General features: G+C 45.8%; 11 protein-coding genes across 11 annotated transcripts; 7 read left to right on the forward strand and 4 right to left on the reverse strand.

The window, feature by feature from the left end:
- Nucleotides 1-1,009: 1,009 nt before the first annotated feature.
- Nucleotides 1,010-2,593, forward strand: N7483_005976 (glycoside hydrolase family 76 protein; the record flags this gene model as incomplete). The annotated part of the gene is made up of 4 exons (XM_057089413.1): nt 1,010-1,109; nt 1,173-1,420; nt 1,483-1,944; nt 2,021-2,593. The coding sequence occupies 4 exons, from the start codon at nt 1,010-1,012 to the stop codon at nt 2,591-2,593; spliced, it is 1,383 nt and encodes a 460-aa protein (XP_056949242.1).
- A 772-nt stretch (nt 2,594-3,365) lies between these two features.
- On the forward strand, nt 3,366-4,996 carry N7483_005977 (phosphatidate phosphatase App1 family protein; the record flags this gene model as incomplete). Its single annotated transcript, XM_057089414.1, has 2 exons — nt 3,366-4,355; nt 4,406-4,996. The coding sequence occupies 2 exons, from the start codon at nt 3,366-3,368 to the stop codon at nt 4,994-4,996; spliced, it is 1,581 nt and encodes a 526-aa protein (XP_056949243.1).
- A 94-nt stretch (nt 4,997-5,090) lies between these two features.
- N7483_005978 (flavin-containing monooxygenase) lies at nt 5,091-6,776 on the reverse strand (the record flags this gene model as incomplete). Its single annotated transcript, XM_057089415.1, has 1 exon — nt 5,091-6,776. The coding sequence occupies one exon, from the start codon at nt 6,774-6,776 to the stop codon at nt 5,091-5,093; it is 1,686 nt and encodes a 561-aa protein (XP_056949244.1).
- Nucleotides 6,777-7,880: 1,104 nt separating this feature from the next.
- N7483_005979 (uncharacterized protein) lies at nt 7,881-8,291 on the forward strand (the record flags this gene model as incomplete). Its single annotated transcript, XM_057089416.1, has 1 exon — nt 7,881-8,291. One exon carries the CDS (start codon nt 7,881-7,883, stop codon nt 8,289-8,291), a length of 411 nt encoding a protein of 136 aa, XP_056949245.1.
- A 126-nt stretch (nt 8,292-8,417) lies between these two features.
- On the forward strand, nt 8,418-9,367 carry N7483_005980 (uncharacterized protein; the record flags this gene model as incomplete). Its single annotated transcript, XM_057089417.1, has 3 exons — nt 8,418-8,432; nt 8,482-8,880; nt 8,936-9,367. The coding sequence occupies 3 exons, from the start codon at nt 8,418-8,420 to the stop codon at nt 9,365-9,367; spliced, it is 846 nt and encodes a 281-aa protein (XP_056949246.1).
- Nucleotides 9,368-9,377: 10 nt separating this feature from the next.
- On the forward strand, nt 9,378-10,640 carry N7483_005981 (uncharacterized protein; the record flags this gene model as incomplete). The annotated part of the gene is made up of 2 exons (XM_057089418.1): nt 9,378-9,596; nt 9,627-10,640. The coding sequence occupies 2 exons, from the start codon at nt 9,378-9,380 to the stop codon at nt 10,638-10,640; spliced, it is 1,233 nt and encodes a 410-aa protein (XP_056949247.1).
- A 1,578-nt stretch (nt 10,641-12,218) lies between these two features.
- Nucleotides 12,219-14,201, forward strand: N7483_005982 (ER oxidoreductin; the record flags this gene model as incomplete). The annotated part of the gene is made up of 3 exons (XM_057089419.1): nt 12,219-12,320; nt 12,395-13,995; nt 14,051-14,201. The coding sequence occupies 3 exons, from the start codon at nt 12,219-12,221 to the stop codon at nt 14,199-14,201; spliced, it is 1,854 nt and encodes a 617-aa protein (XP_056949248.1).
- A 732-nt stretch (nt 14,202-14,933) lies between these two features.
- Nucleotides 14,934-16,490, forward strand: pex13 (peroxin PEX13; the record flags this gene model as incomplete). Its single annotated transcript, XM_057089420.1, has 3 exons — nt 14,934-14,982; nt 15,140-15,640; nt 15,703-16,490. The coding sequence occupies 3 exons, from the start codon at nt 14,934-14,936 to the stop codon at nt 16,488-16,490; spliced, it is 1,338 nt and encodes a 445-aa protein (XP_056949249.1).
- A 2,739-nt stretch (nt 16,491-19,229) lies between these two features.
- N7483_005984 (uncharacterized protein) lies at nt 19,230-19,662 on the reverse strand (the record flags this gene model as incomplete). The annotated part of the gene is made up of 2 exons (XM_057089421.1): nt 19,230-19,531; nt 19,590-19,662. 2 exons carry the CDS (start codon nt 19,660-19,662, stop codon nt 19,230-19,232), a joined length of 375 nt encoding a protein of 124 aa, XP_056949250.1.
- A 900-nt stretch (nt 19,663-20,562) lies between these two features.
- On the reverse strand, nt 20,563-21,327 carry N7483_005985 (uncharacterized protein; the record flags this gene model as incomplete). Its single annotated transcript, XM_057089422.1, has 1 exon — nt 20,563-21,327. The coding sequence occupies one exon, from the start codon at nt 21,325-21,327 to the stop codon at nt 20,563-20,565; it is 765 nt and encodes a 254-aa protein (XP_056949251.1).
- A 3,283-nt stretch (nt 21,328-24,610) lies between these two features.
- N7483_005986 (Clr5 domain-containing protein) lies at nt 24,611-26,045 on the reverse strand (the record flags this gene model as incomplete). Its single annotated transcript, XM_057089423.1, has 4 exons — nt 24,611-25,128; nt 25,209-25,326; nt 25,398-25,653; nt 25,843-26,045. 4 exons carry the CDS (start codon nt 26,043-26,045, stop codon nt 24,611-24,613), a joined length of 1,095 nt encoding a protein of 364 aa, XP_056949252.1.
- Between the last annotated feature and the right edge of the window lie 242 nt (nt 26,046-26,287).

Raw genomic sequence — 26,287 nt, forward strand, 5'->3', positions numbered from 1 at the left:
CCTGAGTGCCAAGATGCCAAGTCTAATGTCTCATGACCCCCCAGATTTCTTTGATGAATATTTTATTCTAAGGTGCTGTCAAAGATTTATGGGGTATCATTTATCTTCTCCAGATTCTTAAACTCTCGAACAGTTACTACTAATTTTCGTATCATTTTGTGTCGACTTCATTTTATTTTACATGGTTCATGACCAGGATATGGAGCGCCAAGATGAGGGGCCTGGAGGGCAGTGCAGGGATCTATAGCCTCGTTCCTTACGCCGTACTTCAATGTACATCAAAGAACTGGCCCCTTTACTCCGTATCCCCTGAAACAATTGAAAGTCAACTTCGAAATCACCTTGGAATGTTACCTACCCATTATCATCCCCGGTACATTTGATCTGAAAATTCCAAATGCAGCAGAGTCATGTGTCTTGGCACGGCTATTTTAAGTGTGCCACAGGTGGCTCGACTAGCCGCATAGTTCCGTAGAGAGATTTGACACCCGAATCTAAGATTGCTGTGGAGTTTGATATTCAAAAGGATTTCAAGGATTTAAAAGGATTTTGTAGATCTAGAAGTACACTGGTTTCTGAAAATAGAATAACGAACCAGAGTGTCATAATCGATGATGGGCCCTTGGGCACACCTTGAGCGGCGCTCATATTGGTACCAGATTGGCTCCCCGTACTCCACTTTTCAAGGGTCCCATCTTAATTTCAAGACTGGCCAAGACGTTCTGCGCGAATCCATGCTGAAACTGGGCGGCTCTGGCCTGGTACCACACTGACAATTGAATATGGCTTTTCTCCCGCCCTTTTCCCCCCGAAATCTTTCCCATCTCCAAGACACCTATCGCGCGTCTTGGCGCATTATCTTCTTTTTTTTCCAATGCTTTATTTTGTTTCTAAAGGGCCATACCCATACAATTTCAGACATCAAGTCTAGTCCCCTCGCTTATTCCCCGGATTTCAATCTTTCTAGTACTTTTCTTTCTTTTCTCACAGCCCGTGGCCATATCCAGCCATGCGGTCCAACTATGTTGCACAAATAGCTACGGTTATTTTACCGACTTTACTATTTCCCGACCATGTCTCGGCTATCACGTTCAACAGTCAACAGGAGGGTAAGTCTCGATCGAAATCCTGGTCATTTCTGGTCGCTGGTGTTAATGTGGCGCAATGAATAGACACGATTAAGGCTGCCGCGAGCCAACAAGCATATGCCATGATGAGTTGGTATCATGGCAACGAAACCGGACAAACCCCAGGAGCTTTCCAGTTTAGTTGGTGGGAAGGTGCTGCGTTGTGCAACGCAATGCTGAATTATTGGCACTTCACCGGCGACGATACCTACAATGACGAGTTAAGTGTTGCGCTGCAGTGGCAAGGAGGCGATAATGGCGATTATTTGAACGCCAACTTCAGTCAGTATGCAGTAAGTATAATCATATCGTGGGGTATGAGCCTGGAACTAAAACTGACGCTGTTCTTCTCTAGGGTAACGACGATCAAATGCAATGGGGCGCCGCTGCAATGACTGCCGCCGAATATAAACTTCCAGATCGTTCATCGGGTTATTCATGGCTATCTCTCGTTCAAGGCGTTTATAATAACCAGAAGGACAACACAGAAGGTTGGGACCCGAGTTCATGTGGAGGTGGATTTCGCTGGCAGAAAACACCATTCCAGGGAACCGGTTACAACTTGAAGAATGCGGTTTCAAATGGTGGATTCATGATGTTGGCTGCTCGGTTAGCCAACTACTTGAATGAATCTTCATATGCTGAATGGGCCGAAAAGACCTGGGACTGGTCTATGAGCGTCAAGCTCGTCAACAACCAAACTTGGGATGTGGGAGACAGCGTCGATGGCTCAGAGGGCTGCAAGACTGTTGACCAAACGCAATGGACATATAATTATGGTGTTTATATGATGGGTTGTGCACATATGTATGCTTATGTGAGTGGTGGCCTTGTACAATTCTGCGCAATGTTTCGAAGTTTTCGACTCAGCTAACCTTGAAACTCTTCTACAGTCCAATGATACCAAGTGGCTCACAGCGTTGAATGGTTTACTGGACAAAGTATGGTCGACATTCTTTCTTCCCAAATACGGAGACGCGATCGCCGAAATTACCTGCGAGGGTAGTGATACCTGTGATAGGAACGGCATGCTTTTCAAGGGTCTTACTGTGATGTGGCTCTCCAATATTGCGCTGATCGTCCCTTCAACCTACGACACAATTCTGGCAAAGATCCAGTCCTCAGCTGTAGGTGCCGCCAGTACATGCACTGGTTTGGGCAATGGCACCTGTGGAGTTCGCTGGTGGGGATCATACGACGGACAAAGTGGAATGGAGCCAGATATCAGTGCTACCAATGTGTTCAGTGTGGCCATGTTGCCATTTGTTGATAAGGCAGATGCAACGCCAGCGACACAATCAACGGGAGGAAATAGTACTAGCGATCCTACTGCCGGACAGGCTGACGATGACTCCACGAAAACTACTCCCGTTTCGAGCGGAGACAGAGCTGGTGCTGGCATCTTGACTGTTGGTCTCGTCGGGGGTGTTGTTGGAATGGCGGTATTCATGCTTATGGGTCAATAAACCATGGGTAGAACAAATGAATCTCCGTTCTGATACCCTACTGGAGTCTGTGCCACTGAACGATCACGGACTTGACTTCACTACCTCAAATTTGATTCTTGTATTAGCTTTTTGTATATTATAGACCCCTCATTTGCACATCTGGGAATTTGCGGTGTATCATATGGATTTTATTTATTTTCAAATTCTTCAATTGATTCAATTTTCTCAATCTATACTCCGTATTGACAGAAAGAGTGCAGGATAAACAAATATGACGTATGTAGGCAAATGAGTTGACAAGGACCTCGAATGGAGTCATCGCGTCAAGTTGAAGCTAACACGGTAAAAACTTGAAAACTTGGATAGATATTGCTCATGATCGTTGGCGGTGTACAGGTATCTGAAGGGCTTGCTGTGGAGTGAGCCAGCTCTGCCACTGACGTCGCCATTCAAGTTTCCACGTTTATGATGCACTTGAAACAGGGTAAGTGTACATAGACCCTTTGCATCGCCCCACTTTTCCAGGGTCCACAAAGCAATTCTTAGGCTGTCATTTCATAGTATAGGCCTGTTTAATTTGTTCCTCTAGAATCAAGTGAAACATTGTGGACGGGAACAACGTGGTGGCACTTTAGAGTGTTATGGTCCGTCGTAGTCAGATCTCGTAGATTCCACTTTAAATACTGCGTTATCCACTATGCTCTGTCTTCAGCCTGGAATCTGATCAATCTTTCACAAAGACTTGGTGGGGTCATCAGCATATACTTCAGGCACCATGAAAACATCCACCATGGCTTGCCCAGTCATATTACAGACTCTACTCCTCTCATTGGCTTTCGCTTCCCCAACTCATACAGCCTTGTCTAATTCCTATCCTGATATCCCAAATGACCCCGTCATCACACCTTCACCAGTGCAGCGAATACCGTCTCAAATCATTGAACGAAATATCCTAAGTGATGTTGACTCAGACATCAACAGCATCGTTTCGGGTCTCGGTTCTGACATACCATCGTGGGTCGCATCAGGAGTTCCCAACTTCTTCCAGGGATTCCCAACCGGAGAGGCGGTCGTCAGCTCTCTTGGCCTAAATAGCGCGGAACTGGCAGCGTTACCAACAAATGTGTTGAATATCGACCCATACGCCAACTGGACAAACTCAGGATGGAACGTCCGCTTCCACGGAAACGTTTATAAACAACCAAATACATCCGTCTCGGACTTGAACAAATTAGCCAATGTCTTCCTTGTGAATACTAGCATCTCGGATCTTCCCGAATCTCAACAAGATCAGGCCCGTAATTTGACTGCGGAGATTTTCATTGTCCAGCAATCCAATGTTGCTGTGGACACTATCCATATTGAGCCCGCCCTAAGTCAAGGGTCTAGTGGACAGTCTGGTGGTGGAGGATCATCGAACACCACAGGAGGGACCCAGAACATCAGCTTGCCATCTAACACAACAGTGGAAGGTGATTTCGACACATTTGTTACAATTGATAGCAATGGCCTAGACGCGGGAAATGAGACTTCGGCGATCCAACGATTAAACACTTATGTCGATGGCGCAACTATTGGCAATGGAACCGCGTATCTTGTGCCTCCAACGGGACTTACCGTTGTTTCAGATATCGATGACATTCTGCGAGTCACTAAGATCTACGAGCCGGAGCAGGGGCTGCTGAATTCATTTGCGCGCCCTTTCACAGCCTGGGAGAATATGCCCGACATTTATCGCAATTGGTCAACCAGTCTTCCCAACATGCATTTCCACTATCTTGTCAGTTCTCCCATCCCACATTCAGGATCATGCTAACAGTAGAACTATAGACTACTACCCCCGAGCAAATCACCCGAAACTACATGCAATTCATCTACGACAACTACCCTGGCGGGTCCTTCGATACTCGCCCTCTTAACTTCAGCGATGTCTCCGCTACTCTATCAATCCGCAAGTTCTTGCTGCAAAAAGTCTTCGAAACCTTCCCAGACCGCAAATTCATCCTTATCGCGGATACAAGCAACAGCGATGTCATGCGTGACTACCCAGAAATGGCAACTGATTTCCCTGGTCAAGTGCAGTGTATATTCCTCCGCAACACCTCTGCGACGGATCCAGGCGACAAATTTCCGTATGATACGTCTGGGTTCAAGAGCTTGAATCAGTCCAATTACATGTTCTTCTTGAACCCGAATGATCTTACAAACTTGGATATTGCAAATGGAGAGTGCTACAACCAGTCTATTGCTCAAAACTTGACCTTTGGTTACCAGGGTTTACCAGGAGCAAGTACTTCTGCGGTGAATGGGTCTGCAAATCATACCGGGGCCGCTAGTGGATCATTGACCAAGGGGTCTACTGGGCTGCAGAGCTTGATTCCATTGGTCATTGCTTTATTCTTGGGCATATTTATGATGTAGATAGATCTTTCAGAGTATAATAGTCAGGCGTCTTTTAAATACAAGCTGCCACTCAGCATTGGATATTAGCTCGGCATACAAAATAACAATTCGATCAACTGCAGATGAAAGAATCCTCAAACTTGCTATCAAGAGCTTCATGGCACAAATTACAGTAAGCCGGTATTCCACCAAGAAAGTACAAGCACTCTCTCGGTTTCCCAGGAATATTGGAACCCATATACCACGAGTCAGCCTTTGACACAAGCGTCATGTTCGCAATCGCATGAATAAGACCCGTCCAAGCCTCTGCCGCCTTGGGATTTGGCTCCAGAGATCGAACTTCATTGGCTTCCATCTTCTTCACAACGTCGCGAATATAACTGGCTTGGAAAGCAATAAAACGAGGCCCATTGGTGAATGGAGTCGGTGCTTGAACGCCGTATGGAAAGAACATGTTTGGAAACCCTGGGACCATCATTCCGAGGAAGGTCGAGACACCGTTTTTCCAGCGCTCGCTGATATTCACACCATTCACGTCTTTGATTCCCATTCGGTTGAGGCTACCCGTACTCGCATTGTATCCCGTGGCGAGCGCAATTGCGTCCACTTCGTATATAGTGCCGTCATCGGTCATGATACCGTTCGGGGTTAATGCGACTATTGGATGCGCTTTTGTGTTGACAAGATGGACGTTAGGCTTGTCCATTTGCTCATAATAATCTTGTTCCAGAGATGGGCGCTTCGTGCCAAATGGATGAGGTGGCTCCAGCGGTGCCAATAAATCACGTTTCACTGGATCTTTGATACGCGGACGAGTCTTTTTGGCCCAGAAGTCGTATGCTGCGCGGTTCGCTACTGGGTTGGTTCCTAAATCGCCATACCCACCAGACCAGTATCGGAATCCACCAGTATAATATAGGTTACTGAGAATTTCCTCAATCTCCTCGGCCGAGTAATCATCGAAATTCTTGTCATGCTTTCCCCAAGGAAGTCCTCCAGGCGTGGTTTGACAAGCGGCGAACAAGTCAGGCGTGTCCTCTTTTATCCTTTCCTGTGCTTGTCTATCCAGCTTCTTTGGGCGCATAGGTATGGCTATATTCGGTGTACGTTGGAACACGAATGTCTCGGCTGCTTCCTTTGTCCATTCTTGGATGATTTGAACTCCTGTAGACCCGGTGCCAATGACCGCGACGCGTTTTCCTTTCACGTTGACTCCCTCACGAGGCCAGGACCATGGATGGTGAATCTCGCCTTGAAACGTTTCCATCCCTTTCCAGGGTGGTATGTACTGCTCGCTAGCAAATCCAACAGCCGGGATAAAATATTTTGCCTTGATTGTCGTGTCATTATTTGTTTTTAAAGTCCATCTCTCACCATTAAAGGTGGCTCCATTGACTTCTGTGTTGAATATACAGTCTTTTCGAATTGACCAAACCCGATCCACATGAGCGAAGTAAGCCCCGAGCTCTGCCCGACTGGGATACATCTCAGACCAGTCCCAGTCCTTCCATATCTCTTCTGCGTCGAATGCATAGGTTGGCACAGGGCAGTCCACACGAGCTCCAGGGTATGCGTTCCAGTACCACGTTCCTCCAATATCCGAGGCAGAGTCTATGATTTTGACATTCAAGTTCAATTCATCGCGAAGGTAGTGTAGAGTCGAAATTCCTGAAAATCCAGCACCCACAATGACAACATCCACGTCAAAGTCTTTCGTTTGAGGCATGATCATATTGCCAGATAGTTGAGCTAACCGTCTTTGTGCCGTCATGAGGGTAAAATCTTTCAGTTTCGACATTGATGGGTAAGCGTGATCTTTTATACGACAGGGATGCGGGGCTGGGTCTTAGTCCCTGTAGATCAACTTTCTTCATCCCTTTGTAAAGAGGTCGCCACTTCCCGATGATCATCACTCCCTTAACACAATCATTACTCCAGACCCCGAAAAGTGACTGTCTGTAAGGCCCCCAGCAGTCAGCAGCCTCGGCAGGATACTTGGGATGGCCAACCTTGGAAGCAATAACATCCATGGATAACACCTGAGGACCGCATAATGCAAAAACGGCAGTCCCGCACACTCAAACCTAAACTTCTTATGCCCAGGTCAGAGATACATGAACTGGTGAGAGTTGTTTATACCTTCTAGTTTATACCTTCGAGCGAGAATAGATCATAACTTGAAATCGAAACACTCTGATACATCCCTCACATACTGTTTACATATGGGCTCAATCTTCCATCTCATTAATTACTACGTGTCAACTTTCCAGTTTGCATACAGGAGTTTGCAGCTAGACGCAAGGATCCTAACCAGTGCTTGGAATCTTGGAACCTCGGTCAAGGATAGGTACTTCTATTGGACTTCAAAATAAGATGGAATGCACAAGATATAGTGCGTGTAAGCTCATTCCAGCAGCCTCATTCATGAATCATTCAATGTACCTACAGGTGGGCAGCCATGCAGGAGGACTAGGAATTCCGAACACGCCCAAGGCAGACTGTTAAAACAAATGGAAAAAATCGAATATGTTTTTCCCCAGTAGTAATTTTGATACCAACTTGAAGATGAACCACCTGAGCAAGAGCTGCGACACATCCATATGAATAGCAGTCATGATTGGCCTCTCGGCGAGTCCAAGCGCATAGCCCCATCGGTCAGCGCATACATAGTGGACTAGACAGCTCAGCTATGCACCTCAGCGATGCACTGCCTCTCTCATTCACGCGGAGCCGCCAGAGTCAACAGAAATTTGTTAGCGCCATGAGATTATTTGCTTCTCCGAGAAGTCTAAGCCCACTCAGTCTGCAATCAACCTGATGCTTGTTTTGTTCCTTCATCTCCTCTCATCATCTTCATTTCCTTTTCATCAAATTCCACCTTGTTTAGGACACCATAAACACCATGTCGGATCCTTTTTCTGTTGCAGGCAGTGCAGTGGGGGTGATCTCTCTTGCGCTGTCTATATGCGGAAAAATCGTTGACTACGGTCGGGCATACCGTGGCTATGACGAAGATATTCACAATATCACGGCAAAAGCCAAGTCTTTAAACGAAACTTTGGAGGCTTTGGAAGAGGCAATTAAATTTACTCAGGCCACTCAGCCTAAAGCTACCACTGACCTGTCAACCAAAGTTATTGGTATCAAGGAAACTATCGCACGACTCAAGAGTATGCTCAAACGATACCGGGCCTGTCGAAACCACTGGCGGGGTTGCCCAAAGAACGCGAAATCATGCCAGGAGAACTTTTTATCCCTTCCGGAAAGATGCCTTACGAGGCATGGCAGCAGATTTGGACAGCCTGCAGACTAATCTACAAACTGCACTATTAGTGTACGCTACAGCTATGTATCACCTAGTTATTGAAGATCGAGATGGAAAGTTGACCAAACATGCCATAGACACTCCTGGAGGCAAAATTTCCAAGCTTTAGAAGAGATGAAGCAGATGATGGTAAGGCGGTCTTTGTACTTTATTGATCAACTTTGGCTCATATCACCAGCTTCTCGCCCATGCAAATGGAGAGGAAAAGTGTCAATTTGAGTCGACGAGCAGCAACAATGCCTTGTCAAAGGTATATTTGAATCGACAAGAACAGGTTTCTATAATGGGGAGATATCGCTCCTACATCCGGTGGCTTGGCCGCACAATTGAATTCTCGCTCAATATGACGACTGGAGCTGGCATTTTTAAAATTTCCCCCTCACTGAAAGTACAGACAGTTTTCTCCTATGGAAGGCCCGAGTACCGGTACGTGAGTGATCTCCTGCAGTCGCTATGGTTGGGGCTGGATTTCGACAATGACTTTCAGAGACTGAAGAATTCGCTCTCGGAGCGAAGGTTCGCTCTTTCGTGTGCCGTACAACTTGAATACAACGGAGGTACCAAATCATTGTTCGAAGTATATTTGCCCAGATCCTTTTTTAATTCAAAGATGGAGAACTAACCTCAACTAGGAGTTCTCCACGATTTTAGCGAAACATGCGATATTAATGAGCAATGACTTACAACGCCGCAGAATTGTGGAGTTTCTTCTGGCTGTTAGGACAGAGTCAGACAATTCGGATTGTCCAATGACTTTGGGAATATCGCCACACGTACTTCTCAAAGCAGCGGATATTCCAATCATTGCGCATCTTGCCAAAATTGGCTTCAGCTTTGACTTCTCGAAAGACTGGCACTGTTACACAAAGGACAACTTGGTACTTTTGCTTCCTCTACTCGACTCAGGTATGACTCTAGAATTTGAATATGCCTCTTCTATCAACCTTAAGGTGGAAGATAGTGATACAAACACCGGAAGTCCTAAGGCTCCTTTGTCGCGAAAATGCTGCGGAGCTCAGACTAGCTCTCCAAGAGAAACGAATTTCGCCCAACGGATGGGTTGAGGGGATCTCAATGATCGAGTGGGCAATCGGTTGGCCGGAGGGTGTGCAGATCCTTCTTGAATTTGGAGCAGATCCAAGGCAAACATATGACATGTTGTTCCTCCTTTATCCTGGGAAGGGGCGTCAATCCTCGGCCGAAATATTGTTAAAAGCAGGATGCCCCATTCATCCGACGTACCTCCAAACCAGGTTCGAGTTCACTGGTGGGAAAGAGAAAATGATATTACTGGTCAATCAACTACCAGAATGACGGCAGAAGATACGATGCTTTGCGGAAAGGTTTTTGCCTCTGGATTTAATACCTGTCTCGGGGGAAAATCAACTTCTCGATGGATCAAATTGTCGACAAGTCCTCGAGTTACTGGCTGATCACAAAGTACCCCTGCCACATCCCTTTACACCCAACGCTGAGAAATTCTTGGGGCTTCAAGGTGATATGACTGTTTACCATGGTAAATGGTCAAAACTGTGTGCCGAAGCATTGTATCAAGTGGGGTTTCTTGACACTGACAGGCTCGACTCGAACAGCTACTCGCCCCTCGAATCCCTTGGGTCAAACAAGTTATGGGATGTTCTGGAACGGTTGACAGAAATAATTTACTGGCACATCTCCAAAGGTGCCAACCTTCACCGTACATTGGCTTGGGCCAGCGAATCGGTTTCCCATGTCTTGATTTTGGCGATGATTGAACGAAGCTGTTATAGTGATTGGATTGGTGAATCGCTTCAACTCGCAGAGGTTGAAAGATATTTACGAGAGCTTGTCGCAATGGGAGATGAGTTCTTTGCGCCGACTGGAGTTCCAGATGGGTGCTCCTGCCCTTGCTCTCCAGGAGGATGCACGGCAGTATCGGCCATTCTCCGAAAATTGACTTCTGGATCTTGGAGATGGCACTTCAAATGTTATAGCAAGTGTCAAAGAAGAGTGTTCAATTTTGTTCACGAATGGGACCAGTCTTACTGGGAAAAGCCCCAAGAAGTCATCAGATCTTTGACCTTCAATGCATTGGGTCTGACTCACACATGCTTTGCCAGCATCCACAAAGGACAGGTTCTCTGTCAGCCTTTGAAAAAGCTTTTACCCGAATACTGGTATAGGCGTGTCAAAGATCATCTATTAACGCGACATCCCGACAATGAAGAGCATGTGAAAGGTGCAACGAGCGTGGGGGTGGAGCTCGAATTCTGTGGACTTTCTGTCCCCGATTGGATGAAAAACTGCATTGCAAGAAAGGTGGAGGAGGTCAATGATGAGGATGCGGTTGATGTGTAGCGTAATTAGCATCATCCATACTACGGAGTACTTATCTTTACGATCGTTGGAAGAAAGTGAAAAGGGTGCTGAGGGAGCCCATGTTTGATTATGTATGGTTTCTGAAGCTGCGCTGCTAGATGTTCAGCTAGGTGGCACAATTGCGAAAACCTGTTAAATATGTTCAATGCCTCAGCTAGATCATTTGAAAGACCGAATATGTGCCTAGAGACCTCTATTCAGACCAAACAAATCAATTGCCTAGGTGCGGTCCACAGGTGTTTCTTGCTCCATAACCTACCAGGGCTCTGTGCTTTTGGGCATGATATGTCTAGCTACGGCCTACTACCGGTATGTAACCTGCCTAGGTAAATATAGGATGCCCTAAAGAGTATACGAGGCAAAGAGCTCTACAGAAAATCTCTCAAATCCACGGAATATTTGAGGCTAAATCGACTTGAGACGGAAAGCCCGCCCATAAGGTATTATTTCAGGATTTTTGACAATCCTGAGAAATCATGGCACATTTAGGACTCGGAGGCTCATATTCTGAGTCAACTCATCATCGTAAGATTTCCGTCTGTATGTATAAGCCATGGGCACCCCGTGGACATATGCGACCTGTGGCACCAACATTAGACTCTATCTCCAAATAATGAGAATCAACACTGTGACTAAAATACATCAATCAATGGTCCGATTCATTCATTTCTTTGAAAGGCGTAGACACTAACGCTGATTTTGGGGGGGGGGGGTTTCATAAAAAAACCCTTCGTTCGCATCATATGTTCTTTGTTAGGCTGTATGAACCCGTGGATAGCCTTTGAAGATTGAGTGGGAATGGTCTGAGTTCAAATTTCTGGAGATTTACATAGATCACTATGTATCATCTGCCCCCATACCTTAAATTAAAGGAGTATGATGCAATCATTAATGACAAGTCAATAGGTATACTTCAACCTTGAAGACTCTGACTATCTCATAACAGAACCCTCAAATGTTGATACCTATGACTACTATCACCTAGTAGTACTATTAGTAGTAGTGCTGTTACCCCTATGTATTACTTTTTCATTTATCCCTTTCATCCAAAACTTCGAACCATGACATTATATAGTCCCGACTCGGAGTCATGATATGCATTGTCATACCACTGGTGGTTTTTTGTGAAACCAGCCCCGTATGATCAACATCAGATCTATGATCTTAATTATGAAACAGAATCTGGACAATTGTACAATTTGTACTACAAAAAAAGGAGCTTGAATGGATTAAATAGTTCCAGACTATTTATATACGGAGACCGGGGACCAATCACCATTAAGCAGTCAGACCACGTCTTGGCATCGATCGGTCCGATAAAGCATTCCGCCACTGAAGGCCAGACTGTCCACTTCTTCATTGCTTTATAATCGTCATTTTTTCTAGTATACGTGAGATCTTGGAGATTTCAATTTTGTCTACGCGACGCTCAATCAACCGTTACTTCGCATACCCCGTGAATTCTGCTGAGTTCGCGCCACCTATCTACCGCGTCCTCCGAACCCTCCGCTTTTTTGCTTTACTCCCTACATACGGTGATTTTTGATGGTCCACAAGATGCGCTCGGCGGCGAAGCTGTTTTATACAGCTGTTTTCGCCTTTATCAGTCTGACAGACGCAAGTCATGACTCTCAACAACTGGACACCGCAAAATGCGCTGTAAGTCAGATCTCGGAGAGTGGGGAGCCATCGCAGGGAACCAATTTGCTAACTTATGCCGTGCTCTGCTATAGTTTGATTCATCTAGTATGGTCTCGGATGCCTGTGTATCTTACGGCACAATCAATAACCTCAATGACGAGGTCTACGCTCTTCTTCAATCCCTCACCGTCGAAACCGATTTCTTTTCCTATTATCGATTGAACCTGTTTAATAAACAATGTCCGTTCTGGTCAGATTCCAGTAGCATGTGTGGAAACATAGCATGCGCTGTGAATACGATTGACTCCGAAGAGGATATTCCGCCGACTTGGCGTTCAGAAGAGCTGAGCAAGCTGGAAGGACCAAAGGCCAACCACCCACCGCGGAAAGTACAAGCAGAGCGACCCAAGGAGCGACCGCTTCAGGGTATGCTTGGAGAGGGTGTTGGAGAAAGTTGTGTTATGGAGTACGATGACGAATGCGATGACCGAGACTATTGTGTGCCTGAGGACGAGGGCTCCGCAGGAAAAGGCGACTACGTGAGTCTGGTTGACAACCCTGAACGGTTTACCGGATACGCCGGAGAGGGCGCAAATCAAGTATGGAACGCCATCTACCGAGAGAATTGCTTCATGAAGCCAGTAGAGGAGGAGCTGGAGGAGCAATCCCTGCATGTGCCATTAAGCGGACTCCAGGCTGTTTCCGACTTTCGGAACGTTATTCAAAAGGAATCTCAGCGTCTCGATGGCTTGCCATTAGACAATGAGTGTTTGGAGAAGCGGGTCTTCCATCGCCTCATTAGCGGCATGCATGCTTCTATCTCCACTCACCTTTGCTGGGATTACTTGAACCAAACCACCGGTCAGTGGCAGCCCAATATGCAGTGCTACAAGGACAGACTGCATGGCCACCCCGAGCGCATTTCCAACATGTACTTTAACTATGCCCTGGTTTCCCGCGCCGTGGCGAAACTGCGCAAGCACCTCCAGAATTACACCTTCTGTACCAGTGACCCTGTACAGGACTTTGATACAAAGCAGCGCCTGAATCAGCTGACTGATATCCTGGCGCGCCCTCCCCGCATCTTCGATGAGGAGGCCATGTTCCAGGACCCAAGCGCTCACGGCCTGAAGGAAGATTTCCGCAACCGATTCCGCAACGTCAGCCGACTGATGGATTGTGTGGGATGTGACAAGTGCCGCTTGTGGGGAAAGCTACAGGTGAATGGATACGGCACTGCCCTCAAAGTCTTGTTCGAGTACGACGAGACCAAGAACGGCGAGAACCCACCTCTGCGCCGCACAGAACTTGTTGCATTAGTCAACACGCTCGGTCGCATCTCCCACAGTCTTGCCGCTGCTCGCAGCTTCCACGAAGCCCTCGAGGCTGGCCAGGAACATGCTTACCCTCTTCACAATTACGCTCCGTTGGCACCTAAGCAGGCGGAGGTGACACCTGATGGGAAACAACCTGCTCGCATATTCCACGATGGTGCTGGTAACCTGTACTATGAGAATAATGATGAGAGCAATTGGCATCATGGACGTCAAAAGATGGAGGGACGTAAACCTTGGGAGTACCCGCGTCGCCCTGACAATCCTGGCGCGTTTGATGAGCTTGTCACCGAATGGACTGTTATTAGGGACACGACCTTATATGTCCTGAAGAGTTGGATCAATGCTCCTCGCACTGTGTAAGTGTTTCTCTCTTTCAACCATGTGATGACATCTTGCTAATTTTATGTATAGTTTCGAGATTGTCTATATGGAAGTTCAACGGCTCTGGGCCTTCTGGTTGGGTTTACCTGTGCCCCCTCGTCAATGGAAGATCAGGGCACCAGGTTCAGATGATCCCCTGGCCCAATCCGTTGAGCAGCAGCATAGAGATAGAGAGCTGTAATTGGCTTTTTGAATTCGCTACTTTCATTGTATATATGCGACGGCGTTGGATATTTTGATTCAATTTAGGGAGGGACAACAACTGGGATTTGCATCAGTGATACTTCACTGCTTTTATGTTTTTTCGGCTACAGTTACTCGATTCGGGTATGGGTCTTGTCTTATACTTGCATGTAGATTTTCAAGGGACTATCCAAGCGACAGACTTTGTACAATTTTCTATTGCTCACATCAGACTTCTTTCATGTTAAATATACATCTAGCATGTTCAAACAATCTTGAGAATCCCAACGTTTGCACTTCTATAGTTTTCCTCGGAATTCGGAGAGGCGATAGGTTACTGGTACTTTGTACACAGTAAATAAGAGTGCGAGGATTTGCCACCTAACAAAGACTCGAGTTTTGATCGCTAAAGAAACAATAACAATATGTTTAATCAGATTTTTTGAATGCATGTGAATGTGCGATTATAAACGAAGTAACTTTGAGAGTCATCAAAATCGGTTTTCTTTGACTCATTCTATACTAAGGGTTACCTAGTAGGCTACTATGTACTCCATAAGAGCCTAGGCGGTAGAACAAGTCGGTAAACGCCGATGTCCTCGGCTTCTCCACTCCCGACCACATGCGACCTCTTTGACTTTTCCCACTCCCTTTCCCCGTCATCTCCACCCCCAGTTTTCCTCCATCATCTTGACCCGATGCGATAGATTGCGCTATATAGGTTGCAATTATGGCGTCGGTGTCACCACCAAAACCCTGGGAAAGAGCAGGTGCTAGTGGTGAGTCTTAACTTCTGCCCTTCTGCCCCAAACGGTTCCGGGCCTCAAGTGGAAGCGGTGAAATCGCCGCTGGTCACGTCTCGTCACGTCTCGTCACTACGATCGTCACTTCCTGTCTTTACGGTCGCGAATAAGTACTTATTGTGTAATTATATAGGGAACGCTTTATCGTCTGCGCCTATTGCTGGAAATCCTGTTGCATCTACCGCGATGACCTCGCCCTCTGCGGGCAACCCCGCAACCGCCTCGACTACCTCCGCCCCCGAATTACCCTCCCGCCCCAGTGCTCTTAACTCTGTGGTCAACACAAATGCTTCCAACTACTCTCCGTACGGCGCATCGCGTTTTGGAACTAGCCCTTACGGAGGCTATGGAGGTATGAGTGCATACTCTTCTCCATACTCTCGCTTCGGCTCTATGGGATCAATGTATGGTGGCTACGGCGGCATGGGAGGCATGTACGGGGGCATGGGAGGTATGGGAGGCATGTATGGAGGCATGCCTGGGCAGGACCCAAATGACCCCAACAGCCTCACCAACTCTTTCAGCCAGAGCACCCAAGCCACTTTCCAGATGATTGAGAGTATTGTTGGAGCATTTGGAGGGTTTGCCCAGATGCTGGAAAGCACTTATATGGCCACTCACAGTTCATTTTTCGGTGAGATTCCTATTCACATTCAATTAGATTCCAAAAAACCTTCTTCTAACTTATTTGCACAGCTATGGTCTCGGTCGCAGAACAGTTCGGTAACCTGCGAACCACCCTCGGCTCGGCTCTGGGGATCTTCACCATCATCCGTTGGTTCCGCACATTAATCGCCAAACTCACCGGTCGTCCTCCCCCAGCCGATGCTACTGCTCTGACTCCTGCTGCATTTGCAGCTTTCATGGGTGGACGCTCGGCGCCTATCACCCTCCCAGATGGCTCGCCGGCTCCCGCCAAGCCTTCAAAGAAGCCGTTCTTCATGTTCCTTGTTGCTGTTTTCGGTCTCCCTTACCTGATGGGCAAGCTGATCAAGGCTCTCGCCCGATCGCAAGAGGAGCGTCGCCAGCAACTTGCTGGTCCCAATGGTGAACCGCAATCAGCGTCCCTGGATCCGGCCAAGCTGGACTTTTGCCGTCTCCTCTACGACTACTCTCCCGAGACCCAGGAGAGCAATGGCATTGACCTGGCCGTGAAGAAGGGTGATATTGTTGCTGTCTTGAGCAAGTCTGACCCTATGGGCAACGCTTCAGAATGGTGGCGCTGCCGTGCTCGTGATGGACGTGTGGGTTACTTGCCTGGTCCTTACCTGGAGACTATCCAAAGACGACCTAATCAACAAGCCATTACATCTGGCAGTGCGCCAGCCTCCCGTACAAACTCAATTAGCGGTGTCATTTCTACCGATCGCACAAAGAGTCTCACCTCAGTCCCCAAGTCAGCTGGTGATCAGCCGCCCGAGCTGAAGGGCAAGATGGGCGACATCTCGCCTGAAAGTTTCCAGAAGAGCACCTTCTATTCTTAATAAAGGGGAAAGTATATTTTGTCCAGGGACGGGCTTCCTAGAGATTCTTGTTTGATCAGCGACAATCATGCGGGTATTCTTTTTCTTTTCTTTCCTGGGCGAAAAGCAACCAACTGCCCTCATCTCACATGACACATCCTCCACCTCCACCCATACTTCACTAGCGAGCGAACAGCACTCGGATTGGCATATTTGACGGAAGTTTGATTTGAATTTACGATTTGTTAAGCAGCCAATCGGTGTTGCTGTCTATTTCGCCTCTGGTGCCCTCGATGTGGCACACATGCACCCATACCCCCTTTCTCTTCACCCATCCAATCCTCTTTTCCTCTATGGTTGGGTCATCATGCTTTTTGATTACTTATTCAGTTCATTTCATGTTCATCTATATTTTTATTGGCCCTGGAATGGGCCCGGTTTAGCGACGGTATTCGGTCTGACAATCTATATTTTTATATCTTATCTTTACGGCGAAAATGCATATGGATCTATCCATGTTTCACAAATATGAGGCCCCTGGGTCCGACTAGTATTGTTCCGAATATTGGGTGCGTGTGAGACGCCAGATTTGATCAATCGAAAATATCTTCCTCGGAGCTAGATGGTGTAGTTCATTAGTCATTGTCTGCCCTATCATACAAGATACTGGAAGACTACTGAATCCGGCTTGCTTCAAGACAGATGTGTTGGTCAATTGGTACTTTTGAGCAATAAATACGGAGTACCTACTAAACTTCCTGCACATGTGCACATGTCCACGGTGTGATCATCCATCTGATGTGGTATTTCTCGTATTCGACAATCTTGGAAACTTGAGCAAATGGTCTTAGTGAGGCGCTTGTAATCACATGTGCACCACCTGAGCAACGAGCACTTGAAAGTCCACAATAGCTAAGCCCATGTATCATGTATATGGAACCTTGCAAGTACTGGCTGGCCTTGACTTCGGTGACTCCGAGTCAACTTCGCCTCCGATATTTGTGATATCACATTCTCATCCAATGCTTTATATTGAAGGTACTAACAAAATCTTTGGACTAATATGCAATTCATGATGCTAGACTCGAGAGGCATGGTATTGAATCTACTAGTAGAGAGCTCGCTCATAATTCCACTTACTAATTTGGAACATACTCAAGTGTACACCGTATACTCCGTATTATCAGAAGGAATATGCAAGCAGCCACCTAGCTGTACGGACTCGAAGATGTTGCGATTTATTGGTTGCTGCAGTTGACTGCATATGTAATGTCGTAATTCTTGCATTCGAAAGTGGCTGCAGTCAAGGTACAGAGTACATACCTCAAGTTTGAGCGATGATCAGTTAATAAAAGCCTTAGGGAGTATCCATCTTTAATAAAAAGTCCAATTTCAGGATGAAAGCATCCGATACGCATTTGTCTTAGCAGAAGAACTATAATCCTCAGTAGTTGCCCACTCCGTTCACTTGAAGTGTTGAATCTCCGAAGTTGAATATGGACATGATGATGCATGTAGTACATGTACGGGGTACAAGATACTTTCTAGGTACTTGCAATCCCCTCCTACTAGTATCCATGTGAGGTTACATGCTAACTCACTAGCGGAGCGCACTAGTCTGATTCATCCCGAGTGCTTTGTGGGAACTTGAAGATCTGGGCCCCCCTTAGGCAGGTCGACTTTCTTTTCCACTCAATGTTCACGCTTCCCCTGTTTGGAAAGCCCTCTGTGCTGATGACCAAAAAGATTCCCTTTTACCACCATCGGTAATGCTATGACCCACTGGGATATAGTATTGCTAAGGACTTCTGTGGGCATTCCATGACTCGTTCTTGGAGACTTTGGAATTTGTCATTCAAGTTCTTCCTTCTTCCGATCAAACAGATCATGAAAGATGATTCAAGACTCCATCAACTACTAGTAGTGTTACTTGAAGCCAGATTATGACCTAGACAATGTACCTCAAACAGGCATCTTTGCAATGAAATGTGAGAAACTTCAAATGGATTCGATAGGGATAAACGATTACCCATATGCCAACGGAGGGTTAATGATGAGATTCAGGGACGGCGTTTGAGGGGGAGGGCCGAAGTTCAGAACAGATATTTCAAATCGGGCTGCCTGGGGAAACTGCATTCAGCATATAATGTCCCATTTGACTCAGAGCACTTAATCCCAGTAATTGTCGGCAATCATCTCGGTAATCAGGAATGAGGAGAAGACAACCCCTAAAAACAAACCTTCCGCAACCTGAGTTTGGACGATATACCCCGTCCATGAGCAGAAAGACGCTAATGAAATGTGCAGTATACCCATGGTGTGATTTCGAGTTTGATTGGAAGATCGGTCTTCGACGCAAACACCCAGATGCACATCTGACTAGCGGAGATCATGACCAGTGGTATGTACTCCGTACTGAGCACGGGCTTAAGGCAGGCAATAATAATGCAGTCGCTGGCATTGATCTTTTGGCTCTTCTCCACTTAGGTACATGAAGCGTTCTTTGTATCCTACCTCTTGCTCTCTTCGACATTCCTCTTTCTCTTGTCCCCTTCCTCATCCACCCTATTTATCCTCCTTTCAATTGTCGTATGACATTCCAGAGAGTACCTGCACCCCAGGTCGGGGTGCCCCAAATGCTGGAGGTGCGAAGGTCCGCTTAAGGAGATCTCGGTAGAACTCTTCATCTGAGTATCAACACCAGTCAGTCTCTGGCTTCATTCCCAATTGCAAACTATTGCCTCTTTGCATTCTTCTGCATTATCCAGGGTTTTGCTTACCTGAACGATTACCCTGGAGCTTCTTCCGCTCTGCCCAGATCTTCTCCGCTGACCATTCCCAGGCTTCATCTGTCTTTCTCGTCCCGAGAAACCTCCAATGCAAGCATACTAGCCATGTGCGATTCCTCGTCATGTCAGGATCATGCATAGAGATATGCTTCTCTACATATAAGGCAATGTTCCGTATTATTTTGACTTCTTGTGGGACAAGCTCATGATATTTGGGGTCTCCGTTGATGGCCTTGTCGACCAAAGGATGTTCATACCAATTTACGCCTTTCCCTACCGATGCAAGGACGATTAGTTGGTGACCATAGAATGGGGTATGAGATTAACATACCATCTTCGCTCGGGAACTGAGCAGTTCTGTTTGGAGGGTGAGGTGATACTTCTGGACAACGACTGAGTCCCATTTTAAATGGAGCTTGTCCAGATGGATTTCTTCTCTTGTGACTGGAATGCAAATGGTGTTGGGATTTTCTTTTCATAATTCAGTGCTGGATCTTGGTTCAAGTTGACCCAGATTTATACTGATTCAGGGAAACGAAGACTAGACACAAGTCATCTTTACTAGGCTACTCTGCCCCCCAAAAAAATCGATTGTGTTGACAGGCAACTAATCAATCGGTAATTTTTCGGACTTTGGTACCTACCCCTGCTCTTGTTGGGCGGCGCGGCGGCCGTGCTGTCAAGCTAGCAGGTCTTCAAGGCAAAAGCCAAATCAACTAACAAGTTATTCAGAGCTACTACCCCTGTCAAAACTCTCGGCGAATTTTTCTCTCTGCTATCCATTCTTTCCTTTGTCTTTCAACGCCTTTGTTTCTCTCGCCCATATTGTCTTGCTGCTTTTTCAAATCAGAACCTACTCTTCTTTCCAATTTCCGAGGGGATCTTCCGCAGGGGCCACATGAATGATCTATCAGATTTGTGATGAAAACGATCTAGTCTATTCCTGTTTGTGATAACTTGCAGGCGACTATTGCCGATCGCATTTAACTCGGTGCCATTTTCCGCGTCACCAATCACTTACGATCGCCATGATTTGAGTCATAAATACGGAGTACTAGCTAATCAGCCATAGTCCAGGCTGGTGCCTGCAGTACTGACTCATCTGAAAAAGAACTAATGGAGATATTGAAATGGTGGGGTTTGAAAATGAAAAAAGAACACATTTTTGACAAGAATGCACCGAGGATGGAGTATGGAGCCCGAATGATCAATCTACCTAGTGTGACAGCAAGACAAACAGTGCAAAATGAAGCCACGGTCTTTCAAAGTCGCAATATGGTGTTTTGAGCATATCCCCGCCTCAATTATCCTCCCATGCGCTCATTATCCAAGATAACCTTCTTAATATCATCAATTATGGGCGCTATTCCCTTCCGTGACACACCAATTTTCATTCCCCGTAACGCCATGTCGAATACAAGCTTGACCGACGGGCCCTGTTCGTCATCATCAAACCATTCCCAAAGACGGTCGATGATCTCAAAATTCCTCTCCTTCATTTCTTCCTCTTCTTCCATTATAGTACCTCCTCCTAAACAAGATGTCCATTTAACACTACTGAGCCAAGGCAAATTCTCGCTCAAAGTATCAGGACTAAACTTGATGAAGAGCTCTTTCCAGGTTGCCCCTCCACGGCACGGGAAAACACATTCGGACCAGAGAATTGCAGTCAAAAGTATCTTGACTTTGTCCTCATGTCTGAGTTCGGCATAGCAGACGTCATACTCTTTCCTACTGTTCAGGAATCTCTCGTCCATGAGATACATCAGCGTGTTAACCTCCAAATGTCTATATCGATCTTTAAACTTTGTGTATGCGGACTCGAAATGATCTTTGTTTCTGAGCGCTGAATTCTGAATAAGGGTTTCCAATAAAACTGGCGTCTGCAGATTTTGCGATTTTAGAAATTCATGGAATGTCTCGAAAGGTGAGTATGACAGGCTCTTAACATTCCACTCGCAGTCCTTTTCTTTGAGTACCTGTTCGAAGAATATCCGCAGCTCCGAGACGCTGGGAAACTCTTCATTTTCCCTCAAAACGGTTTTGAAGGAAAAGGCGTTTTTGCGCATGCTGCTGTAGATATTTGAAGAGTTCGGGGTTTGGTAACGAGAATGATAGAAGAAGCAGAACTCTCAATGGTTTGGCAAGTTCGAATATTGAGAAGAACTAGGTAAATTGGTGTATTCGAGTTAAGCACTTGAGGGTTGAGCTGCGTATGGTTCAAGGACGATTTCCAAATATCTGATGATTCTCAACACTAATATCCGGGAAATAACCAGCTATTTAACAATTATTCCATGCATATAAAAATATAGATAACCCAACTCTCGGAAAGCAACACCATACGCTCGAAATAATCACAACCAAAAGGCGGTATAAAACATGAACTGTTCAAGAGCAGGGGTTCTACCAAATTTTATCCTGATGGTGTGAACGAGAACAAGGGCTATCAGATGAATCGGTCAAGTTTTGAAAGCTCATTCGTTACCAGGACATCTTGTTAGAATCACAAACCCGGGTCCACGGGTAGAGATCTGCAAGTCAGCCGTATACAATAACATAGTTTGGTACCCGAGATGCTTCAAGTTTGTCTCGATCTCTATGATAATAGGCTTGAAGATCTGAATGGGGGTGACTTGCATATCTAGTGCTGATTTATGAGGCATTCGAAGCCCCCATTTGCCCATCATGCGGCGCCAACGCATGTCTGTGCCCGGGTGCCCAGGTGCCCATGACCATGGCCATGTGTTCCCTGTTTCTAACCAAGACTATGATGGTGCGATCTCACAGTTTGTAAGAACTTTTGCTTAATGTGATAGATCGTCTTATATCTCGCACCTTAATTTGTACTGTAGTGTAACTCAACGACGAACTATCAATAGTCAATTCTGCGGCTCTATATGAGACAAAGCGGGGTCACAGTATTGAAATGTGGCTCATCGAAAGAGCAAGGAGGGGCTATTTTACAAGGCCAGTAAAACTCGTCATAACCCGATGCTAGTTCCCATCCCAATCATGCTCAACGTCGCTCGGGCCTGCCGTCCTGCGCTTTGGTATTCCAAATATCCCATCTCCGGCAGAGCATTGTATCTGATTAATTATTTCTTGCATGAGACTAAGAGTTCACTAGTTGCATTCCATCTCAGCCTTCAACTGGCCTTGCTCTTTCCTAGTACAAAATAGAACCCTTATTCGTGCCTGAAATTCCTATCTGTGAATTGTTTTGAAGAGATATCCGTGCCCAACATGGAATCAATAGAGTACATTGAATTCTTTTGGGCATGTATCAAATAGTATGAGGATGCACAGTTCTGAGTCTTTGAGTGCCCAAGAACAGAACTTTCTCTCTACAGTATTAGGCCCGGATTAATGTTGCTGAGCCCAGCCTATCAAACGTAGACCTTGTTGTTGGCTGGTTGAAGCCCACCTCGGAAAGACCGAGAAAGATACCCTACAATAGCCGCGCACACCGCTGGATTCAGCTCATGAAGAGGTACAGGATTTCTATCTAGTTCTTGAGATGTGGCTCCAATCACCATGGCTGTCTGATGCAACAATGTGTTGAATCTTGTAGGGCCAGATCCCCATTTTTGGAGACTAAATAAGACCAGATCGAGTTCTAGCCCGCTAAAACACCGGGGCTGTATGGTACAAAGTTTATCTGTCTGAATCTTTGCCATTCTAGATTTCAGACTAAATGTGTAGGCCGACACTTGGGTCCATCCCCGATTTCACGCAAAGTGCTGGCGAAATTGAAGTTTAGTATAGAAGATAAGTTGCTCTATATGCGCTGAATATTCTCATATATATCGACATGCTGCCACTACTCTGAGATAAATCATTCTATCAGACCAAAGCCACGGTTCTGTGGTCTCAAGTTCATTATGCGATAGTACACACTATGCTATAGAACCCTCTAGCATTTCCACTCCAGGTATCAAAGGGTCTGAGAAGATAAAGTCCATCAATAGTAAACTAGTTTAAGAAAAATATCATTAGCCTGATAGTGGTTCTAGTAATCTCATCAATAATAATATGCTCCAACTTGAGTCATTTCATCCTACGTAGCCCGAGGAATTGTGGTCACACTATAGGAACTCTGAATGGCTGCAAGATAGGGTTGGATGCAGGTTGCCGTCGACTGCCGCTCGTGGCCTCAGGCGCGGCAGATTTAAAATATAGCAACTGAAGTACTTTATCAATCCTATCTTTCAGAGACATTTTTCAGATTTAACATTCCAATCACTGATTGGCTTCAATAATTTCATCTATATGAGATTAATTGATACTCTCATTCATTGATAGGTTGTAGATATCTGGAATTCTCAATGTTTCCAAGGTTTGACACAACCGTGGAACCAGACGCACGTGGCCATTGGCATGTATAATCGGGCCACATATCAATCTAATCGCTCGAGGGCTTAAATCAACCGATACATTAATGAGACATTAGATTATACTATAACTTTAACAAATGCGTATGAAGATGTCATCCCAGCGCTCATCCCGGCATTGCCTTTTAGCGAAACCTTCACCCTGTACAGGTAAGACATGCATAAGGCAGGTATAAAGCAAAGTGAGACTTGGTACAATATTGCATATCAGTAACGACTTGACATACACACTGGCATGCGTATGCCTCAATTGACTCAAGAGATCTTCCTTAGTCGCGGATTTGTTTACCGTTGATGTGGCAGGCTGCGTAAGATGATATAGGATCCCATCACCTGAAGTATCACTGACCGTAGATAGCAAGGATACAAGAGAGAATGAGTAAAGATGGAGGTATTGTTCTGATGCTTGTTCCAAGCTAAAGCGTACCTCATATTAATTCAATGTTTCAAGGTTCCAAATGTTGAAGATTGCCGCTTTCGTAGGCTGCGGCAGGTGGGGGCGACAAGTGTCAGGACTCGGATGAAGACACCAAACTTTGCAAGATAGGAAGGGGTATAATGGGTGCACGAATCATGATCTATCTACTAGTACAGCACCTCCGGGCATATAAGGAATAGTAAGAGCCGAAGTACCAATAATATATCAACATAGAGAGGGCCTCACATGGACTCCGTGATCTAAAGTTCAGAGGTCAAGAAAAAGACAAAGGCAGGAGAGGTCGATGCCAGGGACCAGTAATAAAGGTAAGATAACGCCCATGCTATGATATTTTTCCTCTCCTTTTTGATGCGTACTGAAGAAATGGAGTGGAAGAGAAGGGAAGGATAAATCCAAATACACATGCGCTTCAGATGATTAGAAACAAAGGTAGTCATTTACATAAGTGTGAAGAAGGGAAGGATCGAATAGGCATGAAAAGAAAGGACGTGGAAGCCTGGAATGTGGAATTCGAATGGATCATAGTCCGAGACCTTCGTGGTGACTCATTTCTTGGTTCGAATCTGGGGCATCCCATTTGGACATGGTCCGATCTAACGTATACTGTAGACCTTCTAGACGGGTCTGGAAAGTATCGAGGCGATTCCACTCATCATTGTGATGGACGACTTCACCTGGAGCATCGATATCATCGTGGTGGGTCGATACATGGGTCGATACATGAGATGCTGATGTGGTTGTAGCGGTCGTAACTGGGGGATGTACAGAGGAGTAGATTGATGGGCGAGCTGCTGGAAGGGTCTGAATTTGTGGACGGGGTGTTGAATGTGTTGAATTGATTATCGATTGAAGCGATGGATGAGTGTGAGTTGGTCGGGAGAGTTCTGATGGGTGATATGGGTGGCGAGTAGGCGGATTAGAGTGCGAGTGCGAGTGCGGGTGCGGGTGTGAGTGCGAATGCGAGTGCATGCCCATAGGATAGGATTGCTCATCACCAATGACTAGGTCGGGCATAGTCGCGATATTATTTGGGTCTGCTGAAGGACACAATTAGAATCCCAATTTTCTTCTCTGCTTTTGTTGCTTTTCTGGTCATAGCTCGTCTGGGGTCAAATACCGTAATTCAGCGGGTATGGCGGAGTCTCTCTGGTTGGTGAATGCACATCTAGCGGCGATACTGGTGTTGGAGTTTCATCTTCGGGTTCCGGTGTATAACAAGACATGTCGGATGGGGTCTCTGTTGCTATTGGCATAAGTATTGGTGTCTCTGATGGGTTTCGAATTGGAAATGTGATTTATTATATACTAATAAATAGAACGTACTTGGCTCGGGACTTCCCAATTCTTCATCTTTATCTCGTGGCTTCACCCATGTGTGACCATATCGACGAACGAAACGAGTGAGTCGTTTTTGGTCCACTTCTTGACCTGCTCGACGGAATGCTGTAGCCTTGCCTCGGGCGGCACGTTTGGCTTTTTTGCGAATCAGAACTTGTACCTCGGCGGCTTTGATATTTTTTCGGACATTCCAAGCGGCGAGTCGATCCTTGTATTGTTTTTCTCTGGAGTAGACAGCGTTAGGCGAGCTGTTCAAGTTGCGGATATGCGAAATGTTTCAAATGTTTCAAGTTATGGATAGTATGAAATGCATAGCATTCGATCAAACAAAGCCAGCCATATTCAAGCTATACATGAAGTTTATATAGAATAAAAATGAAGGGATCAAAGAGTAAAGAAAAATGGTTTGATACGAGGCGATAAATTTGTAATCTCGCTCCATGATGCGTTTGACATCTCGCAATTTAAGCTGATCGCTGCGGTAGAGTTGTTCAATAACCTCACGATACTCGTGCCAGTCATCAGATCGGCGGGGTCGAAATACGGCATTGTTAGCGGTTGACCCGGTTGGTGGTGATTGGGGCGAAAGAGTCATGGGAGGTGTATAAGGGTCCATTTTTGGAGAGCCTATGCATTCAGGAAGAAGCTGTTGAAAGAGAGAATCGAGGATAAGGTAAATAGAAAAAAAAAAAAAAAAAAAAAGATAAATACAATCTCTAGGGGATCTAGGTGGAGAAGGAGGGAAACTTCAAGATAAAAAATGAATTGGCAAAAGATCGAGAAAGATTTCAAGAATTATAATAGAAAAGGGAAAAAAATAGTCATTAAAAATAATCAAGCAAAGAATGCGATCACCAG

This window comes from Penicillium malachiteum (genome assembly GCF_028827825.1).
Source record: "Penicillium malachiteum strain IBT 17515 chromosome Unknown utg000002l:1.0-8849297.0:1.0-8852440.0, whole genome shotgun sequence".
Taxonomy (NCBI): domain Eukaryota; kingdom Fungi; phylum Ascomycota; class Eurotiomycetes; order Eurotiales; family Aspergillaceae; genus Penicillium; species Penicillium malachiteum.